Source organism: Anolis sagrei, chromosome 5 (assembly GCF_037176765.1).
Source record: "Anolis sagrei isolate rAnoSag1 chromosome 5, rAnoSag1.mat, whole genome shotgun sequence".
Taxonomy (NCBI): domain Eukaryota; kingdom Metazoa; phylum Chordata; class Lepidosauria; order Squamata; family Dactyloidae; genus Anolis; species Anolis sagrei.
Window position 1 is genome coordinate 121,185,563 of NC_090025.1, and position 27,616 is coordinate 121,213,178.

General features: G+C 37.4%; 1 protein-coding gene across 9 annotated transcripts in view; it reads left to right on the plus strand.

The window, feature by feature from the left end:
- The window catches only part of TAFA5 (TAFA chemokine like family member 5), a 382,319-nt gene that overhangs the window by 328,833 nt on the left and 25,870 nt on the right, over positions 1–27,616 (plus strand). For 5 of the 9 annotated variants that reach the window (XR_009631606.2, XM_067469031.1, XM_060777804.2 and 2 more), the window contains one exon: positions 27,072–27,118. The exons of 3 other annotated variants lie outside the window; for them this stretch is intronic. Coding sequence is in view for 5 of the 6 variants with exons in the window: in XM_067469031.1 (XP_067325132.1) it covers positions 27,072–27,118 (47 nt within the window). In the remaining variant the exon portion in view is untranslated. Of the gene's footprint in view, positions 1–11,401; positions 11,448–27,071; positions 27,119–27,616 lie in introns of all 9 variants that reach the window. One more of the 9 variants, XM_060777805.2, reaches the window with a different exon arrangement.

Here is a 27,616-nt window from a genome sequence, read left to right on the forward strand (position 1 = left end):
TGTTCGTTTGTGGGATTAACATAACTCAAAAACCACTGGATGAATTGACATGAAATTTGGACACTATACCCCTAACAGACCAATGAGTGACCATAACTCATAACCACCCCCCCCCAAAAAAAAAAAACAGCAAAAAGGACTTAAAAACCCCAAAAGGCTAAATGACAATACAGAAAAAAGGGAAGGATTAGGGAGAGGAAAAAGGGAAGAAAGAAAGAAAGAAAGAAAGAAAAAAAGAAAGAAAGAAGGAGGGAAATAAAGAAGGAAAGAGAAGGAAGGAAAGAGGTAGAGAAGGAAGAAAGGAGAAAAAGGGGAAAGAAAAGAAAATAGGGGGAAGGAAGGAAAGAGGTAGAGAAGGAAGGATGGAAACAAAAAGTGAAGGAAGGAAAGAAGGAAGGAAGGAAGGAAGGAAGGACGGAAGGAAGGAAGGAGGGAAAGAGATAGGGAAGGAAGAAATGAGATAAAGAATAAGATAAAGAAAAGAGGAAGGAAGGAAAGGTAGAGAAAAAAGGAAGTAGGGAAAGAAGGAGAGAAAAAGGGAGGGAAGGAAAGAAAAGAAAGGATGGACACAAAAAACGAAGGAAGGAAGGAAGTAGGGAAGGAAGAAATGAGAGAAAAAAGAGATAAAGAAAACGGGGGGAAGGAAGGAAAGGTAGAGAATGAAGGAGAGAATGAAAGAATAAAAGGAGGGAAGGAAAGAGGGAGCGAAGGAAGGAGGGGAAGAAGAAAAGAAAGAGGGAGAGATGGTTGGCCACAGCAACGCATGGCGGGTACAGCTAGTAGAATATAAAACAAAAAGAACTAAAACCCTGTGGTTATTTTACTCATCAAACTGAATTGGTACGGTACATGATGGTACTCTGAGCATTTCATCCAAGATGTATCTTAATCATTTAGCAGCTAAGTAGGACATTTGGTAGAGATGTGTGACAGGCCTGAATGACATGAATCTAATGCTGATGGATCAGTAGCAAAAAAAAACTGTGACAGATTGAGTATCCATTATCTGAAATGGTGGATCCAGATAGCCTTTTTTAAGAAGGAACTGAAATGCCATTCATTTATTTTGTTTTCCTACAGTGACTCCATACTGTGTCCCTTTCTGCACATCCCAGAGGAGTCTCCCTACATTCCAGAACAGCTTTTAGGGAATTGTGAAATAAATAAATAAATAAATAAATGTCTCCTTAAGGAGGGCACACAGGTGGAAGAGTTTGTGAAATCGTCAATGTCACTCCTTCCAATAACAGTGAGGGGACATCCTGGAGCTTTTCAGACCCTCGGAATTACCTTTTAGAAAGCAATTTGATATCCTATGCACTCAGCTAAGGCCAGCTTTTAGCTTTTCAATTTCCTATATCTCATATTTCCTTCCTTTCAATGTTTTCTATTAGCTTTGTATTAACAAATTGTAATGGTATTCATTGAATTGTAGCTGGATGGAAAGGGGAAGAAAATCCACTGGTGTAATTGTTCTGCTATAGCAGAAAACAGGTTGTTCCATTTTAAAAACAAGAGATGCTTTTTTAACCACTGCAGCTGTTAGCAAATCACTGCAGCTATTCAAATTTCTCATAATAATGATATCCCCAAATATTTAATCAGTGTTTATTCTGCCACATTTTATTTTGTTTGTATTTGAAAAAATATGAGAGCTAAATGCAAAAATCCCTAAACTCGTGATAAAACAGCCAGATAAAATATATATGAACAAATGCAATATATTGGAAAAGGGTAATAAAATTTAAGTTCAAGAAATGTTTCTTCACAGAGGCAATGCATTAAAAGAGTTTCACACTGACATAGAAAAAAAGACACATTGTGCCACAAATTTAGGATGGTGTTCAGTTTGAGAGAGGATTTCATTACAGTCTCGATTTACAGAAAACTCATCTAAAATTCTCAGTTCTTTGATTCACCTGTCTTGTCAGTAGAAATTCATAGTCATGAAATTGTTACAGAGCCTGTCAACCTGAATACTGATTGATTAGCTCAATAGTAGTATGGTTTATATGAATATTGTGACCAAAGTCATGCTTCAACAGGTCCCCAATAACAGGGAGCAATGGTTGTTTTAGGTTTTCATGGAAAAGGCATTTAAAATTATTTTTCCTTGCACTTAAGCACCTATCACAACATTAAAATGTATTAGTAACATGGTTTTATTTTTATTGATCCATTAAAACATCATATTCCCCCAAATGGAACATATTTGACATTGCTTTCACATGTTTTGAGAACTATGGATGACTAAACACATATAATAGTCACTCAAAAGAGCAGCCAATTGCCTCTAATTTCACTTAGGATCTTGAAAACTTAATTATGAGAATTACTAGAAATAGGTTGTATCTGAGTCATTTTGATAGAACTTTCCCCACAGGTTGTGAACCTTGCACATTGAACCTCACAGGTTTTGTTTTATCTCTAGTCTCGCCCTGTCTAATGTAATTCTGCCTTCTATGATACAGAATGAAATATCTAGCTAACCCATTCTCTTGCTTTTGACTACAAATAATAAATATGCAATGTATGTGTCTGAAGGGAGGATGTGGTAACTGTCTAAATATTCATTATCACGCAGTCAAATATTAAACTCTAAAATGTTTTCATATACAAACCCAAGGGCGAACAAATCCATTGATTTTATTATTTTTCTTCTTTTATTATAGTTCTTTTTAAAAAAAATGATAACAACAGTCATCATCATCATCATCATCATCATCATAGGCTATCACTCATGGCCAAGTATAAATGTAGTCTAAGGTACTGTAGAGACCTATTCTGGATCTGCAGGGTATGTCACAATGAAGAAACACATTTCCAGATGGAAGGTGGTCCTGACAAGGATTTGCTTGATGTGCATTTTTCTTGGTATGTTTCTCCCTTTCACTCTCTATTCATGCCTCTTCAAAATTCATAGCACTGACCTCTGGTAACAACTTACCTCTGATTTAGAATGCTCAAATGCCAGTGCTTCCCAGTTCTTGGTATTTATTCTATTTTGTAGCTTAGCTTTAAGACCATCTTTAAATTTCCTTTGCTGTCCACAATCATTCTGTTTTCTGTTCTTGAACTGAGGATAAAGTGACTGTTTTGGGAGATGGTGATTGGGCATTTGGACAACGAGTTCAGCCCAGTGAAGTTGATGGCAGAGAATCATTGCTTCAATGCTGGCAGTCTTTGTTTCTTCCAGAACACCAATGTTTGTCTGCCTGTGTTCCCAAGGGATTTGCAGGATTTTTCAAAGGCAACGCTAATGAAATTGTTCCAGAAGTCTACAGTGATGTTTGTAGTTGGTCCATATTTGACTGGCTTACAATAAAGTTGGAAGAATAATAACTTTTTAAACAAGCATCTTGGTATCTATAAACGTACCAATAAAGACTTTGCTTCATTTAAAAAATCTTGTACTCAAAGGGCTCAGATGGTGTTGTATTTCAGCATTGCTGTTAACTTTTGTGGAGAGGTGGCTGCCTAGGTAGTGGGAATCATCAGCATTTTCTAATGTTACAATATTTCTGGCATTGCAAAGGGATTGGTTGATTCCTGTTGGTAGATCACTTTAGTTTACTTGTTGTTCAGTGCGAAGCCGGGCTTTTCGTATGCTTCTGCAAATTTGTTTAAAGTGACTTGTAGGGTGTCCTCTGAATGACCAGAGATTGCATTATCCTCAGCCTATTGGAGTTGTATAACAGGAGTTGTTGTCACCTTATTTTTGGCTTTCAGCCTGATGAGGTTAAAGAGCTTGCCATCTGTCCAATAAGGTGATTTCCACACCAGTGGGAAGCTTCCCATGAACAAGGTGTAGAATCACAGCTATGAACATGGAAAATAAGGTTGGGACAATCATGCATCAAAAAGTGTGACATTAATATTGTTAAAACATAAAAAAAAAACAATAGCCTTGTACACATTGGAATTTACATATTAAAAAGGGTAAATAAATAACTATGCATAAATCCATCCATACATTGCTATGTTTTGATGGAACATAGTAAATACCATTATGTTCATTAACATAAGACATAAAAGACAGCCATATTTCCTGAAATGAATTTTAAGGCTAATTATTTCTTACTGTCAGTTCCTCTAAAAGAGTCATTTTATATAAACCGGTTGATTGTTTTTCATATGCTTTTACATTTTCTGACATGCCTGTAACTGGCAATAAAATGGGTTTTGACTCAGAATTGTCAAGAATACTTTATAGAAGTCTCTGATATAGTGGCGTAGTGTTTCATGGACCCAATGTTCAGTAGGGAGATAACTTATCCAGGGAATATTATCAGACCCATGAGTTCAAGAGAATGGATCTTGATAGAGAAACTGGCTGTTTTAAGTTAGATGTCAGGACTTTTCTTAAATACACTTTTAAGTTTTGTTAACTAACAGAAATACTTAAAATAGTTGTAATTTAATCTTAAAATATGCTATTTGTTTTTTTATGTTGTTGACATATTTATTATCACAAGCCTGTGCCCAATTATGGGAGGCATAGAACAAAATAAGAAAGTGAGAGGGATGCAAATCTTATGATGGCAGTGAAATTTGGTTAGATACGCGGAAGGATTGATAACAGACCTACAGATTCACTTCTCCAAATCTACATGTTGTAGTACTGTTGACAGTAGAATCATGATAGTAAACATTACATTGTGTAGGCAGTGATGAGTAGTGTTGTGATGGTAATAAGGAGGAAGAAGAAAACCTTGTCATACAAAAAAATCTGTATCTAGTGATAATATATATTACAAATCTCTCTTCTCCATTTATTGTAGAAGCAAACAAATTCAGGGCCCTTACACACAGCCCTATATCCCAGAATATCAAGGCAGAAAATCCCATAATATCTGCTTCTAACTGGGTTATCTGAGTCCACACTCAGATAATGTGGGATTTTCTGCCTTGATATTCTGGGCTATAGGGCTGTGTGGAAGGGCCCTGGAGTTGGAAGAAACGATGAGGGCCTTCTAACCCAACTCCCTGCAATGGAGAAATGCACAGTCGAAACACGCCCACAGATGGACAATCTGTTAGACCAAATATTTTGCCTTTATCATGTGCGTGTATCCTAATACTAATACTGAGTTAATAATGCAGTATCTTTCAAGTTAATTTGTGTGAAGGAGGCCAACACATAGAAAGTGATGTATACCTGGCTCATGCAGGTAAATGTATCTTTTTTTCTGTTGATGTGTACATCTTATTATGGGTTGATATCTACATTCTGAGATCCTGTCAATTTCAACCCTAGATTTATGGGGCCAGTTTACACTATGTAATGCTATTTATTATTCCACTTTAGAAGCAGTGGTTCCATCCCATTAATACCTGGGATTTACACAGTAGGGAAGGGCATCTAGCATTTTCAGTCACAGCACTTCTGTAGTACCCCTGCAAACTACAAATCCTAGGACAGAAACTGATTGTAATTAAATCTAAGCAACAAGAGATTCTTGACTGAGTTATACAGAATTATCTAACATTGGGGATAAGGCATCTGCTTCTTTCTGATAACTCACAGGAAGTAAATGAAGGAGAGAAAAATATGTCACATGTATATTTCATTGCACTTCAGTGAAACTTTGTGAACAGAAATAAAGCCTCTTTACTCATTCAAAATTTAAAAGTATATTCAGATTGACTCTAAACATAGATCTGCCTACATACGACAGTCAGAGAGGGGAAATCATAGAACAACCTATTTTTAGCATTCCACAATCTGTGTGTTAAATGTGAATTGTTTCTGAATGAATTTGGCACTCTGATTTACACATATAGAGCTCTTTTCCATGAATCTGGCAGACATTTGTCCGGGGATTGCCTCATCTCTCAGCATTGCAACAGATCAAGTATCATTGTTTAGTGTTTCCACATTTTTTTTTTTTTGCTTTATAACACTGCATGCAAGGAATTGATCATTTTTCATCTCTTCCCCCTTGTGGTCTAGCTGTTGGCAGATACCTTTGCTACAGAGAGAGGCCACCTGGAAATAGCGGTTGCTTGATGAGTCTCTTAGGGCTCTACTATTATGCCATTTAGGTAGATCTTCCCACAGGATTTTTAAAAGCCTCCACATGTCCCTTGTGGACTTTGGTTTGTAAGGGAAGCACTGAGCCTGTAATCATATAATGAAGCAGTCTACAAATACTTTGCATTCCATAGAGAATAGTGATGATTTTTGTTGCAAAGGCTGTTTTCCTCCATTCCCTAGTGCTTATTACCCAAAAGTAATATGCGCTGAAGACAAACAACAATGTTGTTTCCTCTTTCCCATGTTCCTTGCATGAGGTCTCCAAAATGTTGTTTTCCCTGGAAGATAAATAGTACCACTGTCTTCAAACAATTATGCATTCATGTGTATAAATAAGTAACAAGAAAATAATAAGCTGTCTACTAAATAGAAATCTTCAGCCATAGCTCTAAATCACAGACTTGTGCATTACCAAAAGGTTTATGCTTCAGATATTCTAGTGTAACATTAAGTTGCCATGACGGCTGCCTTTTGTTGGTATTTTCCCTGCATTGTTTTAATTAATTCATTCTGCCTAGAACAGCAGAAAAAATAGCTACCTAATGATGGTATCTTCTCTACTAAGACGAGCAGGTGGAATAATATATGTATATAGCTGTAGGGTTTTTTTTCCTTCCTTATTCCAAGCTTGTGAGTCAAGTAGCACTGTCTTTCATTTTGAAGCACAGAATCCTGGTATAGTGAGGCAAATGCTTGTGCAGGTAATGTGCTTTCCTTGATCTGATCAAGCTATTAGATTTTACCGAGCATAACATGAAAGCCAGATTCTCGCTGTACAATACATTAAGAATCTGCATTTAGTCTGTGGCAATAGACTGTGCCAGTTCTTGAATAAGCTCAAACATTCATTATGATGGTATTTAACTACCATGCTGATTCAGTAACTAAGCCAGCCTATCCTGGATTTACTGGATTTCTGACCCATTGTCGGGAGAAATGAAATCATGAGGCCTGCAAGGCTATAGAACGAAAAAGTAAAGGAGCTCTAGCTGGATTTGGATTGTAAGGGGAAACTCTCTTTTGAAATTAAATACTCATACATTGTAACTCAACACAATTACATAGTATTGACTAAAGCTGATACTTACATCAGATTTAAAACTTTTTTGATTGATCTATTATGGCCGAATTGTTCCCTAGCAATGCCTAAAGAGCATATTTCTTTGGACCTCATCACACTGAGCCCAAAAAATGTCTTCTCCCTGCTTCTCTCTGCTGCTGGCACATGTCAGCACAGAGTCCCTTAAAGCTTATCATATGATACTACTTCTGCCGGGGGTCCATGCCAGCAGCATGCCATCAGTGCAGATAAACAGAGCCCAAAGGAGTCGAGTGTACACTCAACTCCTCATGCGAAAAAACCGGAGGTGGCAAAGAGAAAACGGGACAGCAGAGAAAAATTGTGGGAAGGGCTACCATGAGTCAATTACCCCCAATGGTAACTGAACACAGCATGAACTTGCTCTACTATTCCCCCCATTGGTGACACAGAATAAAGAATAAAATGTTGGAAATGGCCTTCCCTTCTAACTATTTATTGAACCTATATTTATTCTGTCTTTTAGGGCAAGACCACACAGGGATTTTTTTTTAACTTACAATGAAAATGCAGTACAACTTTTCCTACAAATACATTAAAGTATCAGTTCTAAGAGGCATATAAGAAACAATATCAGGTCAAAAACACAAAGGAGACAAAAATATCAACAAAACTCTCCTGTAATAAAAAGTCATCACTTAAAGGCTAAGTAATTGGAATATTACATTTTCAGATGCGGTGTTATGAAAGTAGAGATGTAAATACTAGTTTGATTCAACTTCCCACATTACTCAAGATGATAAAAATAGTCAGCCCCCTCCCCCAAAAAAATTCCAAAGGACGTTTTATATTTTAAAAAATGCAATTTTATATAAAAGACTGTTTTACACCATTGCACATAATAGGATCCAGTGATATTAGCAACTACAGCGTCCTAGAATCAAACTCCTGTGAATACTTGTGCCCCACTGTATCTGTTCAGCAGAGCATGGCAAGAATTTTAAATATGAAATTCAAACAATTATGCACACTTTTGAAACTTTGTTTTTGTTTGTTCTTTGCATTTCATTTATGCACAAAATTTAAAACTATGGTAAATATTTATTTATTTATTTAGCAGTTTTGTATACGGGTCTTCTCACCTCCATCGAGGGACTCAGGCCGGTTTCCAACAGTAATATCATGAACAGTCATTAAAAAACATCATATTACATATTAAACTAAAAACATTACAATAGCAACATGCAGTCATATAATTACAATGGTCAGTCGTCACAATAAAATCGTTGTTCATCATCATCCATCTATATCACAGAATATTGACTCACTCATCGAATCCCAATTTCCAGAGCCAAGTTTTCACCTGTTTTCTGAACGTCAAGATAGAAGGGGCAGTTCTGATCTCCAGTGGGAGAGAGTTCCAGAGCCGAGGGGCCACCACCGAGAAGGCCCTGTCCCTTGTCCCCACTAGACGCGCTTGTGAGGCTGGTGGGACCAAGAGCAGGGCCCCTCCAGACAATCTTAACAGTTTTGATCTTAACAATATTTCTTATGGATTTTTAATACTGGTAGCATCGTATATGACTTCTGTCATCTCATTGTTCTCCAGGGTTGATTTGGCTTATCTGGCTGGCTAGGAAAATGTTCCTTTTCTCTCTCAATGACCAATTGCATGAGTTGTTTCCTTCTCCTGTGTAACCCAGCCTGTTGTTCTTGTTGAGTGTGTGTGTGTGTGTGTCTGCCTCTACCTCTGTCTACCTCTCTCTCTATGTGCGTACTTAGCTATATAAAGAGAAAATGCATTAGTTTTCACTGAGATGTTTACAAAAACTGTGGAAAATATGATAGGAAGAGTTGGTGCATATTGACTTACTCCTGTGCTGGAAGCGAGAACTGTCATGGTGCTTGGAGAATTCTTGGCAGGCTGTCTCGCTACACTGAGGCAGGCTGTCTCAACCAAAGTCAGTCCAACTGCAAGATTCTTTTTCATATTTCTGCTTGAAAGCCCCTGTGTCTAGTACCATTCTGCCTATTCAGTATTACAATAAAATGCTTCTGTTAGACTGAATTGATGTCAATATGAAGTGATGAATTGTCCAACAGATGTATTTCTAATACTCAAACCTTTTTATGATATGTGTATTTTGATACTATAAAACACTGTTTGGAAGTTCTATGTTGCAATTTTGGTGTTGTCAATTATATTTCCAATGTTTCTAATTGTGTCATTGGGAAATTGTTGAATGATGAAATAGTATGGATTATAGTCAGTGATATCATCAAGACAGATTATTATATTTTATTTGTGTTTTATGAATGAAGCAAGAATTTATAACAGAGAAGAACCACTCTATCACATTAGCATAATCAGATCTTAGGGCTATTAGAAAGAAACCAGTAGTTCTCCATTCTCCAAAGAATATATGCATAGGTTCCACCTTGAGACCAAGTAAATAGTGTCTTTGAATGTCAGAAGACTTTTCTAATGAAAGTCTGAACAAAAAAAATGTAGTCAATAAATTCAGACCTTCTAATTGTGGGAATTCAAAGGAGAGAAAAGCAAAGAGCAAAATAAAAACACTCCTACACATGTCCAACTAAGCTGGCATATTCTCAAAAAATTCAAATGTTTAGTTCATCCTCTTGTGCTGAAATGCTTTGTTTAAATCAGTGATTCTCAACCTGTGGGTCCCTGGGTGTTTTGGCCTACTACCAGCAATTCCAGCCAGTTTACCAGCAGAGAGTTGAAGGCCAAAACATCTGGGGACCCACAGGTTGACAAATCACTGATTTAAATACATATTTACACATGTATAAGCCTAGACATTTTAGTTATAAAATCAACCCCTAAATCCTGAGTCAATCCTATGTACCTCTACTCTTTTCAAAAAAGGACCTGTGACCTTCTCTAAGTGCTTGAAAGACAAGCACTTAGTCCATCATGAAAGAAGCACCAACTCCCATGGCTCACTCCATCTACCACAACACCACTTCTGGCTTTTTAAAATGCCTGGGCAGAGGAATGGCAGCAGTGGTCTGGGCTGGTCGAAACACATGGTGGTATTGGTGCTTTTCCCTCTCTGCAGAATAGACAACTTATTCATATCAAAATCCACAATTTTGGCCCCCAAACCTGCCTTCGACTTATACATGTGACTGACATACATGAGTATATATAGTAAGTACTGAAGCCTGGTTCTATAAAATGATAATGAGCAGCTATGTATTACTGATCTGCAGTGCTGGTATATATTCCAAAATCATCCTCTTACTTGAAACAATTGGAGAGGTATGGCTTGAAACAATTTCATTGGACATGCAAAATGCATTTTGAACAGCATGATCAAAGCATCTGTATAGTACTGCAGATGCTTATATAGTTGCATGAATGCAAATTTAGACATTTATTGTAGTATCTGTTTATTAATCCAAATCATTCACATTATACCACTCAAGAATTCCCAAGAATGAACTTCCTTTAATTAGAATATCAATGAGCTAAAAAAAAACCCCTGTATATTAAGTGTGAAGTCTCGGCCTAGTTTTTACCCCTCTGTTTGCTCCCTGGAGGTGGACTGTTCCATTCTGCTAAGCTTTAGAGTAGGAGCTTAGGATCCCCCTAGAGGCCGAGCTCTGTTGATTTAGCCCATTCTGGCTCAGAGCCTGGTGGAAGGACCTTTTATTCCATTCTAATTGGACATAGCTTGTAGTAGTTAGCCAGAAAGTGTCTGGTCTGGCTTAGCAGTCTGAACAGGCAATCCTTAGTATGTAAATGCCTCAGAGAACATAGAGAATAGTTGTATTTGCCCAAAGAATATAGATGTATATGCCATAGAATTGACCAGTATTTGCCCAAAGAACATAGATAGTACATGCCCCAGAGTTTATAGAGAGTGCTTACCTCATAGAAAATATAGTTGTTGTTACCTCAGAACACATAACACCATTATATCTCATAGCCTCCTGTTATTTATATTTACCTCAGAGTTATACCTTATACCTGTTCCTTATTATTCTAATTCTATACCATCAAAAATCAAACTGCACCTTTATACCTTCTTTTGATTCACCTTGATTGTTCAGTAAACCTAATTAGTTAAATTTAGTCTTGTCTCTAGAGTTTTATTTTGGGGGAATTAAAGTAAATACAGAGCATACCGATGGTCACTGGGAAAATAGCCGGACACATATAGTTTTCTCATCAAATCTTCCCGGTGTGCCATCACATTAAGAATTATTCAAAATCCCAACTCTGCCATAGCCTCGTTATGCAATCTCAGCAAAGATGTGAAAATCTATTAGTTTCTTTTCCTTATGATTTTCAGAATCCTACAAGAATCTTGTCCCAGATCCAAAACTTTTTCTCTCCAGGTAAACATTTGTGTGTGTTTGGTGTATTTTTTGTGTATCATATATTTTGCACATCTATTTCTGGTGTATGCATTCTACCCCACATTTTTGTTTGTAATTTAAAAGTAGTGAAAGCCTGTGACTGTAAACCTCTTATGAAGATTGCAGTAAACCCCACTTGCAGAATTGTATCTTAGATTTGAGTATCATGTAGATCTGTGGTATAGGAATTATTCTTATCCTCTCACTCAAATGGCAATGTATTGTCGAAGGCTTTCATGGCCGAAATCACTGGGTTGCTGTAGGTTTTTTTGGGCTATATGGCCATGTTCTCTAGAACATGGCCATATAGCCCGAAAAAACCTACAACAACTCATATGGCAATGTCAGGCACAAGAGTGAATAAAACAAGAACATGACTTCATTAGTTTTAGGAATCTAGTGTAGAAGCAATGGGACAGTGAAGAAGGGCCTTTTGATTTTCCTTTCCAATCCTTCAACTCCCAAGTAGACAGGAGGCATTGATCTGCACCCCTTGCCCCTGGGCTCCTCTCCCACTTCCCAATCTTACAAGTTAGCCAAAGCACAATTTCAAAAACCTAGATTACTGTGAAGGAGAAATGACAGTAAAAACAAAGTAGTGATATTTTGAAATCTCAGTATTTTTAATGATTAAATTAATTTAAAAAAATTGCCATGCCAGGCTTACGATGCAGAATTTGGAAGAGAAATGTCAATGCTTGATAGGAGGCTACCCATATAAACACCCCTTATCCATGTCACTGCAGTGATTAAACATGGACAAATTTGACAGATCCAATCTCATGTGTTTTCCTCCGTTTTCTCCAGTTGTACAGTGATTCCTGAGCTCAGATTTTTTTTTTACTATAGACAGAGTAAAATTATGGAAACCAATCCATATTTATTTGTGGTTTGTGTTTTGTTTTAAAACTATTTCTTAAATTATTGATATTTTTATTAAAAGTTTTCCTTTTTATTTATCATCCTTTTTAATTTATCTGCTGGAAGTAAATATACATTTTCAAACAATTATTCAGGAGCCTTTCATCACTATGGGAAAAATGCATTAAGCACACTAATTAACTGGACAACTTAGCATTTTTACAAATACAGTTCAGAAATATATAGTTCACAAAAACATAAATGAAATCCTGGCTGCAAATAGAAAGTAAATTTAGATATTTCATATTTTAATATTTGGAAGTGAGGGCTCATACACAACATTTTAGAAGGGAAACATCTTGAAAAACATTATCTTTGTATCCTTGAAAAAATTTGAATTTGATCTGTACTTACATTTCACTGTTACATATTTAGGTGCATTCCCCTGCAAGAATAAACAACTCAGAAAGTTTTGTTATATTCTAGCAGGTTACAATACCGAAGGTCAAACTAAAATATATCAATGTATAGTGGAAAGATAAATCAGTTAAACAGCATTGATTACATATAATTATGTTACCCTTTTATTGTTGTTCTGATGAGAATCAGTTGGAATCCATAGTCAGCTGTGTTAGGCAATTGTGTTGTTCTTTTCAAATATACAAGTATATATAGTCAAAAAGATTTCAGCTGCAACTATAGAAAACTGCCATATATGAATCAGTCCTATGCAGAGAGCTAGACAGGGGAGTTTGTCCCTGTTGGTTATCCTGGATCTCTCAGTGGCTTTTGATACCATTGACCATGGTGTCCTCCTGGGTTGTCTCGCTGGGTTGGGACTGGGAGGCACTGTTTCACAATGGCTCTTGTCCTTCCTGGAGGGCCATACCCACAAGGTAGTACTGGGGACACCTCTTTGAATCCCTGGCCATTGTCTTGTGGGTTCTTCAGAATTCCATTCTGTTCCTCATGCTGTTCAAAATAGACATGAAACTGCTGGGAGAGGTCATCCAGAGTTTTGGAGTACAGTGCCACCTATATGTGGATGGCACCCAACTCTACTACTCCTTTCCACTTCATCCCTAAACCAGTGCCTGTCATCAGTAATGAACTGGATGAGAGCAAACAAATTTAAATTTAATCCAGACAAGACAGAGGTACTCTTGGTCAGTCAAAAGGCAGACCAGGAAATATGGATCCAGCCTGTGTTGGCTGAAGACACAGGTCCGCAGTTTAGGGTTCCTTGTGGATTCAGCACTGAACCTGGAGGCCCAGATATATGTGGTGGACAGGAGGGCCTTTGGTCAATTAAAACTTGTGCACCAACAGTGCCCATTCCTTGGGAAGCCAGATCTGGCCACAGTGGTACATGCCTTTGTTGCATCCCATTTGGGTTACTGCGCTCTACATGGGGCTGTCTCTGAAGAGTGCTCAGAAACTTCAGCTGGTCCAAAGAGTTGCAGCCAGGTTGCTCATTGTAGCTGTCTGCAAGGACCAGACAAGCACCCTGTTGCAGCAGCTTCACTGGCTGCTAGTCTGTTACCAGGCACAAATTCAAAGTGCTGGTTATGACCTTTAAAGCCCAATTCCGTTCAGGTCCAGGCTATTTGGCCAACCGTATCCCCTTGTACGAATCTGTCCAAGCCCTGAGATCTTCAAGAGAGGCCCTTAGCTCTGTCCCACCTACATCTCAAGCATGGTTGGTGGGAACAAGAGAGCAGGCCTTCCTTTTCTGTGGCTGCCCCTTGACTCTGGAATTCCTTACTCAGGGCAGCCAGGATGGCCCCCACCTTGCTGTGTTTTTTGGCAGCAGGCTAAAAGCTTTTTATTCAAACAGACTTGTAAAGAAGATGATGTTTAAGATCTAGTAAGGGGTTACTATCCCTATGTTTTGATGGATTTTAACTGATTTTTAAGTACTGTTTGTGTTTTTAATTATGTTTTAATTTTGTACATTTGTATATTTTAAATTCTGTGCTAATGCTTTGAGTCCCCTTTAGGGAGATAAAGTGGAGTATAATTAAATAGAATAATAGGAGTAATAGTGCAGAGCAAGAAGGACTTGTGCTTGAGAGGAGTGGAATGCATATCAAAGTGGAGCTTGCCTCTGTCATTTTCTTGCCCAGAAAGTGCCACCAAAGCATAGAGGCCTTCATTGCAGGAAAGTGCCATGGAGCTACTGCTGCCTAGGCCAAAACTGCCACTGGAGCAAAGCATAGATAGGGTTGATCCTTCCCAAGTTACACCAACCTTTGTATAAGTTATCCCAGTTTTTAAGTCAATTTTTGTCAGTAAGTTGACTCATATGTAAGTATATATGGAAATTGCATAATATTATTCTCAATCTCCTTAAAGCTGTCTTTCACAGCCTGTTTTAAATACAGAAATAGTATATGACTGAAAGAAATAAAGCCTCGATATAACTGCTTATTCTCCACTGGACATTTAAAAGACTTTTGGACAAAGTAGTACACATTAAATACTTAGCTCTATAAATAAATATAATCTTCTGCAGAGTGAAAATCTTATTTGATGCAATATTCTTTGTACTATCAGTACAAACCCAGTCTGCATATGTCAATATGGCATGCTTCTGTGTTTTCCCTCATGGCCATTTCACTGAAGATGCATTACTAGTTGTAAATCCAATGTTAGCTTTAAGGAGTTAATCTTTTCTCAGATCTGTTTGAGAAATGTAAACATTTCAAATGCATTTATTTCAAATAAAGAGGAAAAGTTATTATTGAATGAGACCCTTTAAATCAGGGGTTCTTAACCAGAGGTCGGTGGAAAGATTTCAGGATGTCAGTGAGCTTGAATTGAAAATCAGCTCACTATCTTTATTTTCTCTGACACTAACTGAAATATAGAATTTTTTTAACTTATGAATGGATGTAATAAATTACAGTGGATTTTATACCATATTACAGTTGTTGCATATCTCAAAATATTGCTTATACTCATCCATACTTTGAAATTATGGTAGTTGTTAGACCTGATACTAGATCACACATGAACACACTTCTCCTGTGTACAAACTATGCCAATATTGAATGTCAAGAAACAATCTTTCACTACTTTCTGAGAAGTCTGTGGTTTTCTCTTGACTAGCAGAGGTGTCCATGGCACAAAAAAAGGTTAAGAAAAGAACCTTTGCTTTAAAGTATGACTATGGTATAGGTGTTTAATTATGCCTGCTTAAATTATGTCTGCTTTACAAGGCTCAGAATGGCTTACATGGATTATGTTGTGATCCCTGTGATTCCACAGGTCCTCACCTACTCCAGTATTAAATTCTCCTAGGCAGCCTTTACATCCACTTACTTTACTTCAAACACTGCAAAGCAGGCTGACATAAGAGGACTAATACCTATTATGTCAATACCAGAGTGAGATGTCAGACTAGGTGCCCCTTCACAAGTTTGGGGAAATCCTTATATTATAGTAAAGGAAGATTTGCATTTCCCTGCTATCAGCAATGCGGGTAAGTGTGTCACTGGTTGGGACTGTTGCACATTTAAAATTTTGTCAGGTAGCCAAAAGCTGCTATTATCCTATTCCTTTAATCCAAAAATGAAAGAGCATTTTTGAAGTACCACATCAAGTAAAACAGTGATGAGTACTAAGCTGGAAAATATGCTTAAGAAATCATTTTATTATTGCTACAATTTACAGATTATGCCAGAAGAGCTGACATCTGTATTTTGCTATGCATCCCTGCACTGCAAGCTTTAGAATTTAAGGTAGTCATTCTCAAAGATCCTGAAGAAAAGAAGCCCATACTGCTTCCTTACATAGTTAGATTACACCTAAGAGACTTTTGATTATAGCTTCTAAAGGTTAATGTCATGCAGCTTATATTTGCAAAATCATGGATATGCACAAAATGACTAGACTAATAAGCGTCCACATTGACTAGCAGCATATACCTCCATCTCATAAAATGCCCCTTTTTAGTCTGCTTGATGTGAGAGCGTTGTCTTTTGAAAACATAACGTCAGTATCATGTAATGCCTCATTGGGTTTTCTATGCAGTTCTTCTCTCTGACTTTGTGCTGACAAGTATTTCTCATAGGGAAAAAAAAAGATTGGTGTGTGCATTTTGTCCCTGACACTTCCAAGCACACATAGGGTGTTTACGTGACATTCAAAAAGTCTTCTTTGTGAGTCAGTGTTCAGTCTTTTCAATGCATTGGTATCAAGATTTACAAAAGCTATGTGTTCATTTCCTGCCTTTTTCACGCTATATTGCTCAGAAGCACATAATGGAAAAAGGAAAACTGTATGTACCTATAGATAGAATGTAGCCCTGGATCTGTCGGGGAGGGACAATTTCTTTATGTGAAACAGCATCCTTATAGCTCTTTTGGCAAAAGACATGCAGTGAGAAGTTACTACAACTTTCTTGTTCATGAGTTCTAAACCCACAGTGGGAGGAAGAAATTGTTGACTTTCTCAATCTTCTGAACTATCTTAGTTTTCAGATCTTACACGAGTTCCCTTTATTGGAAGGTCCACTAGTAGCTGCTGTTAGGTCAAGGTTTTTATATACCTCCCTGTTGATTTGCTAGTAACTACAGTGAATTTTTCCTAACCTATTTTGTACTAAACCATTGGATTTGTCTTATTTTCTACAGATTACTAGTATGATATGTCTCCCCTCATTTTACTGTTGGCATATAGTTATTTGTACAAAATTTTTGTTAAGTTATATTTTATCTATAATAATAATGACAACAACAACTACAACAACAACACTTTATTTATATTCTGCCCTATCTCCCCAAAGGGACTCAGTGTGGATCACAGTACACATACACGGCAAATATTCAGTGCTGTTTTGGATAGACAGGACAGAGACATACAGAACAGAAAGGAGGTATGTTGTTTCGATGTCCATCTTTTTGGTGCTCTTGGAGGTTGTGCTGTATCCAGCCACAGGGGGTTGCTGTCGCCTCATCCTCTATGATGAAGAGCCATCAGGACTTCCTCCTTCCTTTAGCCGGGCATTTTTAAAATCTTTTTCCTTATAGTGTCATACAATATGTCCCTGCTTGTTTTAGCGGTACCTAATTTCTCTACTTACAGCTCAAGCTGTTTTCGAACTGCTTAGGTAAAACAGTGAACTGGGCTAACAGTTGGGTGCTCATGCCAACTTGGAGCTTCAAACTGTCAACCTTTCAGTTGGTAGATCTTATCATTGCTGGCGATTAACCAGCTGTGGTAAAGCCCGGTTCAAAAGATCTAATGTTTTGTTTTCCAGACATTACTTCAAATTACTTTTATCCCTTGCCTACTAACTCAGAAATGTTGACAAGACAGTCCTGTTAACTCAGTGATCGTGTTGATGTTATTTTCTACAGACACACACAACTAACCTAGTAAAGTAAGAATTTGCGAGTTGTCCTAAAATATTTATTGGCTTCTATGTATAGCTAAAAAGAGAATGGTTCTACACTGATTTTAATACTGCTATTACCTCCAGGTTTTATTTGTTTGTTTGTTGGGTGGGGGATTTGCACCTGTGAAACTGATCAAAGGGAGGTAAGGGCAAAGGCTATGTTGAATGTCTGTCCCAATCAACACTTGTACCGTGTTTATGATTGGCAGAATTGCATACAGGTTAGGAGATGTAGGGCAGGTCCTTGATTTTTCACGATGATTTTACTCCCTTTACTAATGATGAATTGCTACTTCCAAGGTCCTACATTGTTTCGGACCTTCAGGAGGCTGAATGTGAACCCATTTAGTTTCATCTGGGGCCACTTGTCTTTTGTCCGTGGTTGATAGTGGGGGAGAAAAGTAGATGTTACGGTGAAAACCTTGACACTTTTTTGCTGAAGTTAAGTACAAAAATGATAATAGCAGGATGTTAAATGGCCAAAAAGAGAACTACTTGGAATTCTTGTTGTGTGTTTTTAAGTCATTTTGAATTTCCGATGATCAGAAGACCCTAAGATGAACCTGTCATGGGGATTTCTTGACAAGATTCATGCAGAGATTTATCTTTGCCTTCCTCTGAGGCTGAGAGTGTGTGAGTTCCCTAAGGTCATCCAGGAGACTGTCATGACTGAGCAGAGATTTGAACCCTGGTGTCTAGAGTCATAGTCTTAATACTCAAACCATCATACCACTCTGGCTCTCATTTAGGATTCCTAATCAGAAAATATTTAAAAGTAATTGAGATTCATTAACATAGAAGCTGATACTGTGATTTAATGATTTGAAGGATGACATGATATGGCGAATAGTTTTAATGTATTTATAACTGTTTTTAATGTAGATAAAGTGTATATTATGTTGTGTAATGTTCAGCAGCAAATGGTGCCTGCTGGTAGCCATCCTTGGAGGCGAGAAGGAGGGATAGAAATGCTTGTAATAACTAATAAATAAATAAATAATGAAACAACATAAAAGCTGAGGTGTTGAGACCAAATGGAGTTGTTTTCTGGCTTGGAATGCATGGGATGGCTTGTACTGACATATGTTTAACATGGATTAATTATTTGCATTTTCATAACTTAAGAGTTCAAAGAAATATGGGGTTTAGAGTCAAAGGATTTGAGTTGGGAGATGCTCAGCATGACACTCTCTTGGGATGGAAAAGTTGAATGACTAACCTAGCTTGAATAATGCTGTAGTTGTGAATACATGCCGATCATGATTACAATGTTCGGCATGAAGAAATTTTTGCATTGCCATATATTGCATAGATGGTGCTTTAGAGACATTACTGAATCAAGCTTGCTTCACATGTGTCACATTCATGTCTTCTCTGTAACCATCATTACTCCACTGTACGTTAGATTAGCAAATCTGAGAGGATTTCTTTTTTCTTTTTACAATATCCCCATGAGATAGGTTAAGAGGAGCATCAGTGAATCGCGTAAAACCATCTCGTGTGCATTGTAACAAGAAAGGGATCTACATGCACTATGCTTTCTGCAGTGCTCTATAATAGCCATCTGTTCCACTCACAGAGATAATATCATTGGCATTTCTGCCATCATGTGTAAAACAGAGTAGTAGTATGTAGGTGTGTTATATAACAGGTCTGGTTGTAGAATGCCTTAATTATCAATATAATTGTCATATGGTACCCCATCTTGCTGCTCGCTTGTGTCATTTTGCTGATGTCTACTAGTTGCAGAGTGTTGACTGAACTGCTTAACACGTAGTATGGCAGTTGTGCCCTCTAAGATATTGATACACAGTAAAAAGTGTGAAAGTAAATCTCAAGCTTTTTTCTGTAAAGAGGTCATAACAGTCCATTTTGATCTGAGGAGTGGTAGTGTGCTGCAGCTTTCTTACTGAAGGATTGTTTCAGTAGTAAATGTCAAGGGTTTTTCTTGCTTTGGAAATTTAATTTGTATTACTTGTGAAGATACAGAGAGTGAATAGGATGTACTTAGATGACATTAAGATGCACATGCTGTCACTGTGAAGCAGATATAAATAAAGTGTACAAGATTGTGTCTTATTCTCAGAGGAACAACATTGAGTGTCTGACCCTGTGAAGAATCCAAGATGTTACTTTTGACAAAAATGCTATGTGGTATAAAGACAGAGCTTTTTTGTAAATGTAAGAAAGTTAATGTGTATTACGAGGCACTACAATAGCTGTAGGTTAACATAATCTGATTTTGATCTGTGTCCCTATATCAATTTTCCTTAACTGTTCCTTTAAAGTTGATAAAAATTAATTTACTGATTTGCAATTCTTGGGAAGGTTAGTACAAAGAAGAATGAAGAAACACAGGGTACATTTTAAAAGCAAACTAAATCAGGGTTGCAATTTCTCCTCTTCCTCTTCAGATCCTTTTGCCTCCATTTTAAACTAACTGCAGCTTAACTAACCAGGTTTAGCTGTCATTATTGATATGGAAAGAAAACAACTTTTAAACACAGGTTGTGAAGGTATCCTGGAGCTCTGGGTTGCTGTGGGTTTTTCAGGCTGTATGTCCATGTTCCTCTGCATTAGTGATCCCTAAATACTATACAATGCAGACCACCAAACGCAGCACCCAAACATGAATCAAGCAAACATGAATGGCACTGCAGACTAATTCAACCAGAGAAGTCAACCATAGCAGAGCACCTGAGGAACCAACCTAGGCATAGCATATAATTTGAGAACACATAAATGCTGTACCACTCTAACAACCACCATGTCAGACTACACAGCGAAGCCACTGAAATCCACAAGCATGTGGACATTTTCAAAAAAAGTAGAAGACGATGAAGGTGAACAAACTCTGGCTACCAGTATTTTAAAACTCTATAATCAGGACAGCAAATAAAGAGCAACACTAATATAACAGGGGAATTCCAGACAGGAAACAATCAGGGCCAGCTAAAACCTCCCAACAAAGGATCCCCCCAGGCAGGACAAAGCCAGGCTTTGAAGCTGCAATGTTATTAAATGCTAATCAAGGTGGCCAAATGCAACATTCACACCTGCCTCAAACAGACAAGAGTTCTTTCTCCCACCCTGGACATTCCCCTGATATATAAACCCCACTTGTCTAGTTTCCAACAGACCTCGCAACATCTGCGGATGCCTGCTATAGATGTGGGCACAACGTCAGGAGAGAATGCTTCTGAAACATGGCCATACAACCCAGAAAACTCACAGAAATCCAGTGATTCTAGCCATGAAAGCCTTTGATAAGATATCTTGGAACTTGTTTATACCTGCCAGTTATTCCGGAGCTGCTCCAGACTGGCCTCATACGCTGTGGAGGTGTTCACATGCTCCATCCCCTAGCCACAGTAGTGATGGAATGAAGTCCACACCATCCAACAGGCTGAAATTGATTCATACCAACCTTACGTTTTCTGACATTGTTGCTACTGCTGAACAGCCACAGAGCTCTGGGAGAGCTCTTGCCCATACGGTTGCCTTTGCTGATGTCAGCAGCAATGAGAGTGACTTGCAGTAATGATGGGGCTTGATTGACCCCCTTTTCTCTGTGCTGACAAGCTCAGGAAAAAAGGGTTGGTGTCACTTATCTATGTGGACAGTTGACCAGTTCACATTACAGCCAGTTTGCTGTTCATACTCTTCCTGAAGTATGGAGCTGCTCCAAGGTTTCACTGAAACTCCAAATGGTTTCCAACCCCACATTCATGTGAGGTTAAACCAGTTTAAAGCAATTTACATCATGCAGGCATTCAGGAGCACCTTCTAGTCCACTTTGGGCACTGGACATGTATAGACAAGCCCTTGGTTTCCCTAAATTTAGCTAAGAATAACCATAGTTTAGCATTTGGATGTAGTAGTAATCATAATTTAATCTAAAATACAAATAGAAGCTTTTAGTCTCTTTATAACCTTGCTAGGAAAGAAGGTTAACTGTTACAAGCAAATAAAGCCACTAAGTAATAGAACAAAGTTTTCTAGGGACCAAATCATTTATCTTGAGCCTTGTCATCAAATTTGAGTTGACACCACTTCAAGCTATCCTTGACTTGTAGTTTCTTACTTTTAATTTTAATGTTTGTACATATAGTAGGAATTCAATCTATAATTTAATTCAACAGGAATACATTAGGTTTTATATATGGCATAATCCATATTGCATGCAAATAAAACAACATTTAGGTGCTGCCTTTGCAGAATATGGACAAAAAGTCTCTTATACCCTCTGCAGTTTCATAGGGAATTTATTTAGCAAACCAAGCACAGCTCCAGAGCTGTGCTGACATCGGAACCATGCAGGTGCAGAAACAAGAGAAGATGAGTGCACACACATACACACACAAATATGCAATAATAATGCCCATCATCATTAGAAACAAACACCAGTGAAAATGAAAAGCTTGCCAAATGGAAAAAAAGCAAATGTATTTTAAAGCATCTGACAAATTATTGCAGGCAGGGAAGAAAATCAAACTATTAAAATGTAATTCGGAATCTAATTAAAACATACATTGTTCCAGGCAACCAGTACCAAACTGAGTACTTTAACTAAGGAAGGAAGTGAAGATTATTGTTTAGTGTGGTTTTCTTCCTTTGTTCTAAAGTATTAAAAAGAATCAAGACTTTCACTCAGTTACAATAGTGTAATCTGGAATATTGAATCAGATAGCTTGGCACTAACAAAAAAAACCAACAATGTTTTAATTGGTTCATACATTTATAATTTTCCTCTGGAAAACAAAAGTCTTACATTCCATGTCATTCCTTTAGCACTTAGGACAAAAACGATGATAAGTTTTTGGGTATATTATCTCAATTTGGCAATGGCTTGTTCTATCCCACAGCCCCCCCCCCCCCCAAAAAAAAACAAAAACAAAAAACCAAAAACAAAACTTTTCATGTTTCCCTTCCTGGTTGAAGCAGGAAGTCACACTAACTAACCATAGTAGGAAACTGAACAACTCACATTCTTATGTACTAATTTGAACTCAAGTTTTCTAAAGGAATATCATCACCATATTTCCAAGTTTGGATAAAATAGGACACCATTGTCAATTAAACAATCATAGCTTATGTAAAGTGACTGGAGTTCTTGCTCATTCATTTCTTCACTTGTTAAGCCAAAATAGGATCACTCAAATTAAGCTATTGAGAACTTTGTCTAAAATAAAAGAATTTGCATTTGAAATAATATAAATTGATATTTTTATCTGTAGCACCTTATACTCCTGGTATAAGATACTCCTCTGGTGGCGCAGCAAGTTAAATCACTGAGTTGCTGAATGTGCTGACCGAAAGGTTGGCGCTTTGAATCTGGGGAGTGGAGTGAGCTCCTACTGCTAAGCCCAGGTTCTGCCATCCTAGCAGTTTGAAAACAGCAAGTGTGAGCAGATCAATAGGTACCGCTTCTTTGGGAAGGTAACAGTGCTCCATGCAGCCATGCTGGCCACATGACCTTGGAGGTGTCTACAGACAACGCCGGCTCTTCGGCTTAGAAATGGAGATGAGCACCATCCCCCAGAGTCAGACACAATTAGACTTAATGTCAGGGGAAACATTTATCTTTACTACCTTATACTCATAATTACATTTACAAGACTATTCATCATAACTTCAAAATGCAGTAAGAACTATCTTTGAAGTCATGTTCTTTCAAAGAGTGAGAAAGTATTTTGGCATTTTTCCTGGAGTACTGCAAAGGTGGCTAGTGTATAAAATGTCCCATCAGGAGAAAGTCTATGGCTGAATCACCACATTTAAATTCTTAATGGTTGCTTTTCCATGGTCAAGAGGACACATGGCAGTTGTGCTCTTATTTATTACTTACTGTTATAACTGCTGGCAGCCACCCAATTTGTATTAGTCATCAGTAGTCAGTGCTTTTAATCTCTAATTTTTAGAGCTAGTGCTAACTTAACCAAACAATGAGTCTAGAGTAACCAAAAACTTGTTTGTATTTTAGCCTAATGTGAATACAGTCATAGAGTATTTTGATCAGGTCTTGAATAGATTTATCACCATATAATTAAATAATGGAATTGACTATCTTGAGGCATGGTAATGACCATATATTTAAATGGATTTAGAGGGATTTAGAGATTAATTCATGAAAGATAAAGCTATCACGGAGGCCTGAATATCCCAAAACACACTAGATCCCAACTGATCTTAGAGAGCTGAGCAGGATCAGCCCTGGTTATTACTCATATGGAATATCAGGTTCTCTAGACTATATTTCAGACAATGGGACTGAGAAAACTGCCTCTGAGTATCCATTGCCTAACAAAAACCTATGAAATTCTTGGAGTCACAAGTCCACAGATGCCTTGACAATATGTAGATGTTCAAAGCTATCAGTAGATAGTGGTCATTATGTGTTTATTTTCAGGTCAGAAGCAGCATTCTTATCCATTACTGAGAAATAATCAGACTTGACAGCTCTTATTTTATTATATCTAAGCTAAGTGAGCATTGTGAAATCATCACATACTTTATATACTTTTACAAAGATTTGATTATGAGGGATTATTTTTGAGATGTGCTCCACTTCCATTCTATTGCACAGATAAAAGATAAATCTAAAGACTGTCCTTTTATTAATTAGAAAGGAAAAATGAATCAGAATTCTGTGGGATGAAGCCTTCTAGGACACAAAAATATGGTTTTCCCGGAAGAAAAACATCTTTCTGGCTTTTTGAGTTGACCAGATCTACATTGCCAAATATTGCAGTTTGAACTAATAATGCCAAATCAATGCAGCATATTACCAGCCTGGCTTTGCCATCCATTTCTTTTAACCTTTTTTTCATGTCAGGAGTGACTTGAGAAACAACAAGTCACTTCTGATGTGAGAAAATTAGCTATCTGCAAGGATGTTTCCCAGGGGACACCTGGATGTTTTACCATCATGTGGGAGGCTTCTCTCCTGTCCCTGCACGAGAAGCTGGAAATGACAGATGTGAGCTCACTCTGCTCCCCGGTTTCGAACTGCCAACCTTTCGGTCAGCAGTCCTGTCGGCAAATGGGTTTAACTTATTGCGTCCCCGGGGGCTTTTTGAACCTGATTCTCAGGGGGAAAATGATAGATGTTTGCTACTAACTGGTTCCAACATGAGTTTAAAACTAATATTTTGCAGATGTCTGGGTTTACATTGTTTTAAAATTGTTTCCAATAACATAAGTAGATAAGTAAAATTATCCAACACATTCACACATTTAATAAATATTAATAGTCAACCTTTAGTTTCTTTCTTTTTTTAAGTTGACTGTAAAGACCATGGCTGCATATGGAGAGGGAAACAAATGAGATCTAGTAATCTAAGGTGCTTCAGAATCTGCTATCCCTGTGTCACTGTTCTAAGCAGGCATTTTTGATAGTAAGCCCTATTGAGTTCACTTGTATGTGCCCTCAGGTACGTGTGTGTATTATTATAGTACTGAACTCATTTGAAAGGATTCAAGGCATCCCTTCTGTGCATTCTCCATTAAATGTGGTATACATGTAACGCTGTTGCCAGACAAATACAAGATGAAAGCCTCTTTGGGTATGCAGAAAGCATTACATTGTTCTTTATATCCCAGCCAAAATGTTTTCCACCAATAACGTTAGTCCTTTTTTTCTCATTAACTTTATCCTTTTAATGTATAAGTTGAAACTGAAGACTATTCAACCCATAGGTTGAGTAGTCCGCAAAATACTTTCTCACTTCATCGGAAGTGGGAAATCTTCCCAGTTATTAGATGGAAGAATGTTTGGTTAACCTCTGCTTGGGGTTCTCACAACTCTGAGTTACTGAGAGCTTATCCAGTAATTAAAACATACAGTCAGACTCAGCTATGGGATTGTGAAACATGGAAATCATTTGACTCTCTCTATACTCTCATGAAGAAACAAATTACTCGGTGTAGTCTCAGTATATAGATAATTATGAAATGTAAAGTTCAAATTACCTAATGTCAGTTATAATTACTATGCAGAAGATGTTCAGTTAATAATTATTTTAAAGGAACATCACCAGTATTCAAGTACCAATATAGTCAGAAATAGAAATTACTAATAATTGCATACTAATTGACACAATGTGTCTAAAGTGCCTTTTCACATGTCAGTGAACATGTGGGAAACACGAGAGGACTGGGCAATTAACCCTGATAGGTTCAGTCACACAATAATTGGTTAAAAGTGTTTTGGTTAAAAGTGTCTTCAGTAACAGCAATTTGACCCTTGATCTTTCAAGATGGTGCATTGGTAGATGAGATGAGAGGCAGCATACATGGCTGTGTATTATTCAACATTGAGTGAAGATATCTGATGGTTGACTTGCACATGGCTGTGCATGGTTGATGTATAGTCATGTATTCACCCAAATAAGCAACAAGCAATGAGATGTCCAACAAATCACTCATACAGAATAAAAATAGGAACAACATGGGGCATGATAAGAACTGTCTCATGTTTCAGAAAATTGGGATGAGCAAATGTGAAAAGTTTGCACCACATCCTCCCTGACCTGTTGATTTTCTTAGAGTTAATTTCTCCATCCCTACTTCATTCCCGATCTTTTGCTTTGCACTTTGGCATTTTAAATCTGACCTTTCCACTCTACTCTCCCCCAGCAGTTGAGGCTATCCTATATCAATATGTGTGCTAGTCCTACCTCCTATAAAATTGACCTAAGCATCCCATTTGAAGTGTAAGGAGTGGGAGTGGAGGGGAAGAGGGAACTGTATCTATTATTGTGCTGTATGAACAGAAAATAAAATTACAGCCCCCAAATTCCAACTGGATCATTCTTTTTTCTCCCTGAGCATATGTCAATACACAGGACGACAGAGCAGGGAGAGCTAAATAAATAAGTGTGACATGAGGTTTCGCACAATAACAGCAGGGGAGAAGGCAGGGCACTTCAATTAATAATGGAGCACAGAGTTCCTGATAGAGCCGTTCTTTAATAATGTTTAAAAGAGCTACAAGGTGCCCTGGGAGAGGCTTTACAGATAACTGCTGTGGGCATTTTGCCCAGCTCTGCCCAAGAGGCACAGCTCCTCCAGCAGAATAATATCAAAAAGGAAATGGAAATTGCTTTCTTTGACAAGAATGGGTACATTTTGAAGCAAGATTTCAACGAGGCTTGACGCTAGGGGAAAGGTGTTCTTCTCCCAAAGAATACTGAAATAAAGGACCAGGCAAATTTCTGAAGAGAGAAAATGCCTCTTGATGACACAGTGATTTAGGTTGTCACAGTGGTTATTTTAAAAGAGATACTAAATAAAAATTAGTATATTCTTGTGTATACTTTCGATGTTTTTCTTTTTTCCAGCATGGCTATGGTGACAAAAACTACTCTGAATATAATTGCATTTGGAGGTAAGCAACAAAAATAAATAGTAATTAAAATGTAATTTTACATCTGAAAATGGAATGTCCCATTATGGAAAAAGTGAGATTTGTAACCCCCCTAGCATCCCAAAAAGCAGATATAAGATACTTAAACCTTGCAGATAATTAGTAAATAATAGATATATTCACTAATTATGTGTAGTGACATATTCTTAAGATTAAAGGACATGGAGCCAAGGTATTCAGTCAATTGGAAATATGGATTCCAATATACAGGTTTTTTTAAAACCATATATTTAAAACCAAAAACAACAACAAAACAAAACAGTTTTTGTATGGTTTTACATAGCTTGACATCAAAACTTTTTTCAGACTGACAAATGACCTATGGTATGCCCTAAAATCTCAATTTTATTTTATTTGCATTCATTTGTCATTCAATCCCTTTGAAGGACCAAGACATCTTATAAAACAGACTAAGTACATCTACGCTGTAGAATTAATGCAGTTTGACCTTAATTGTCA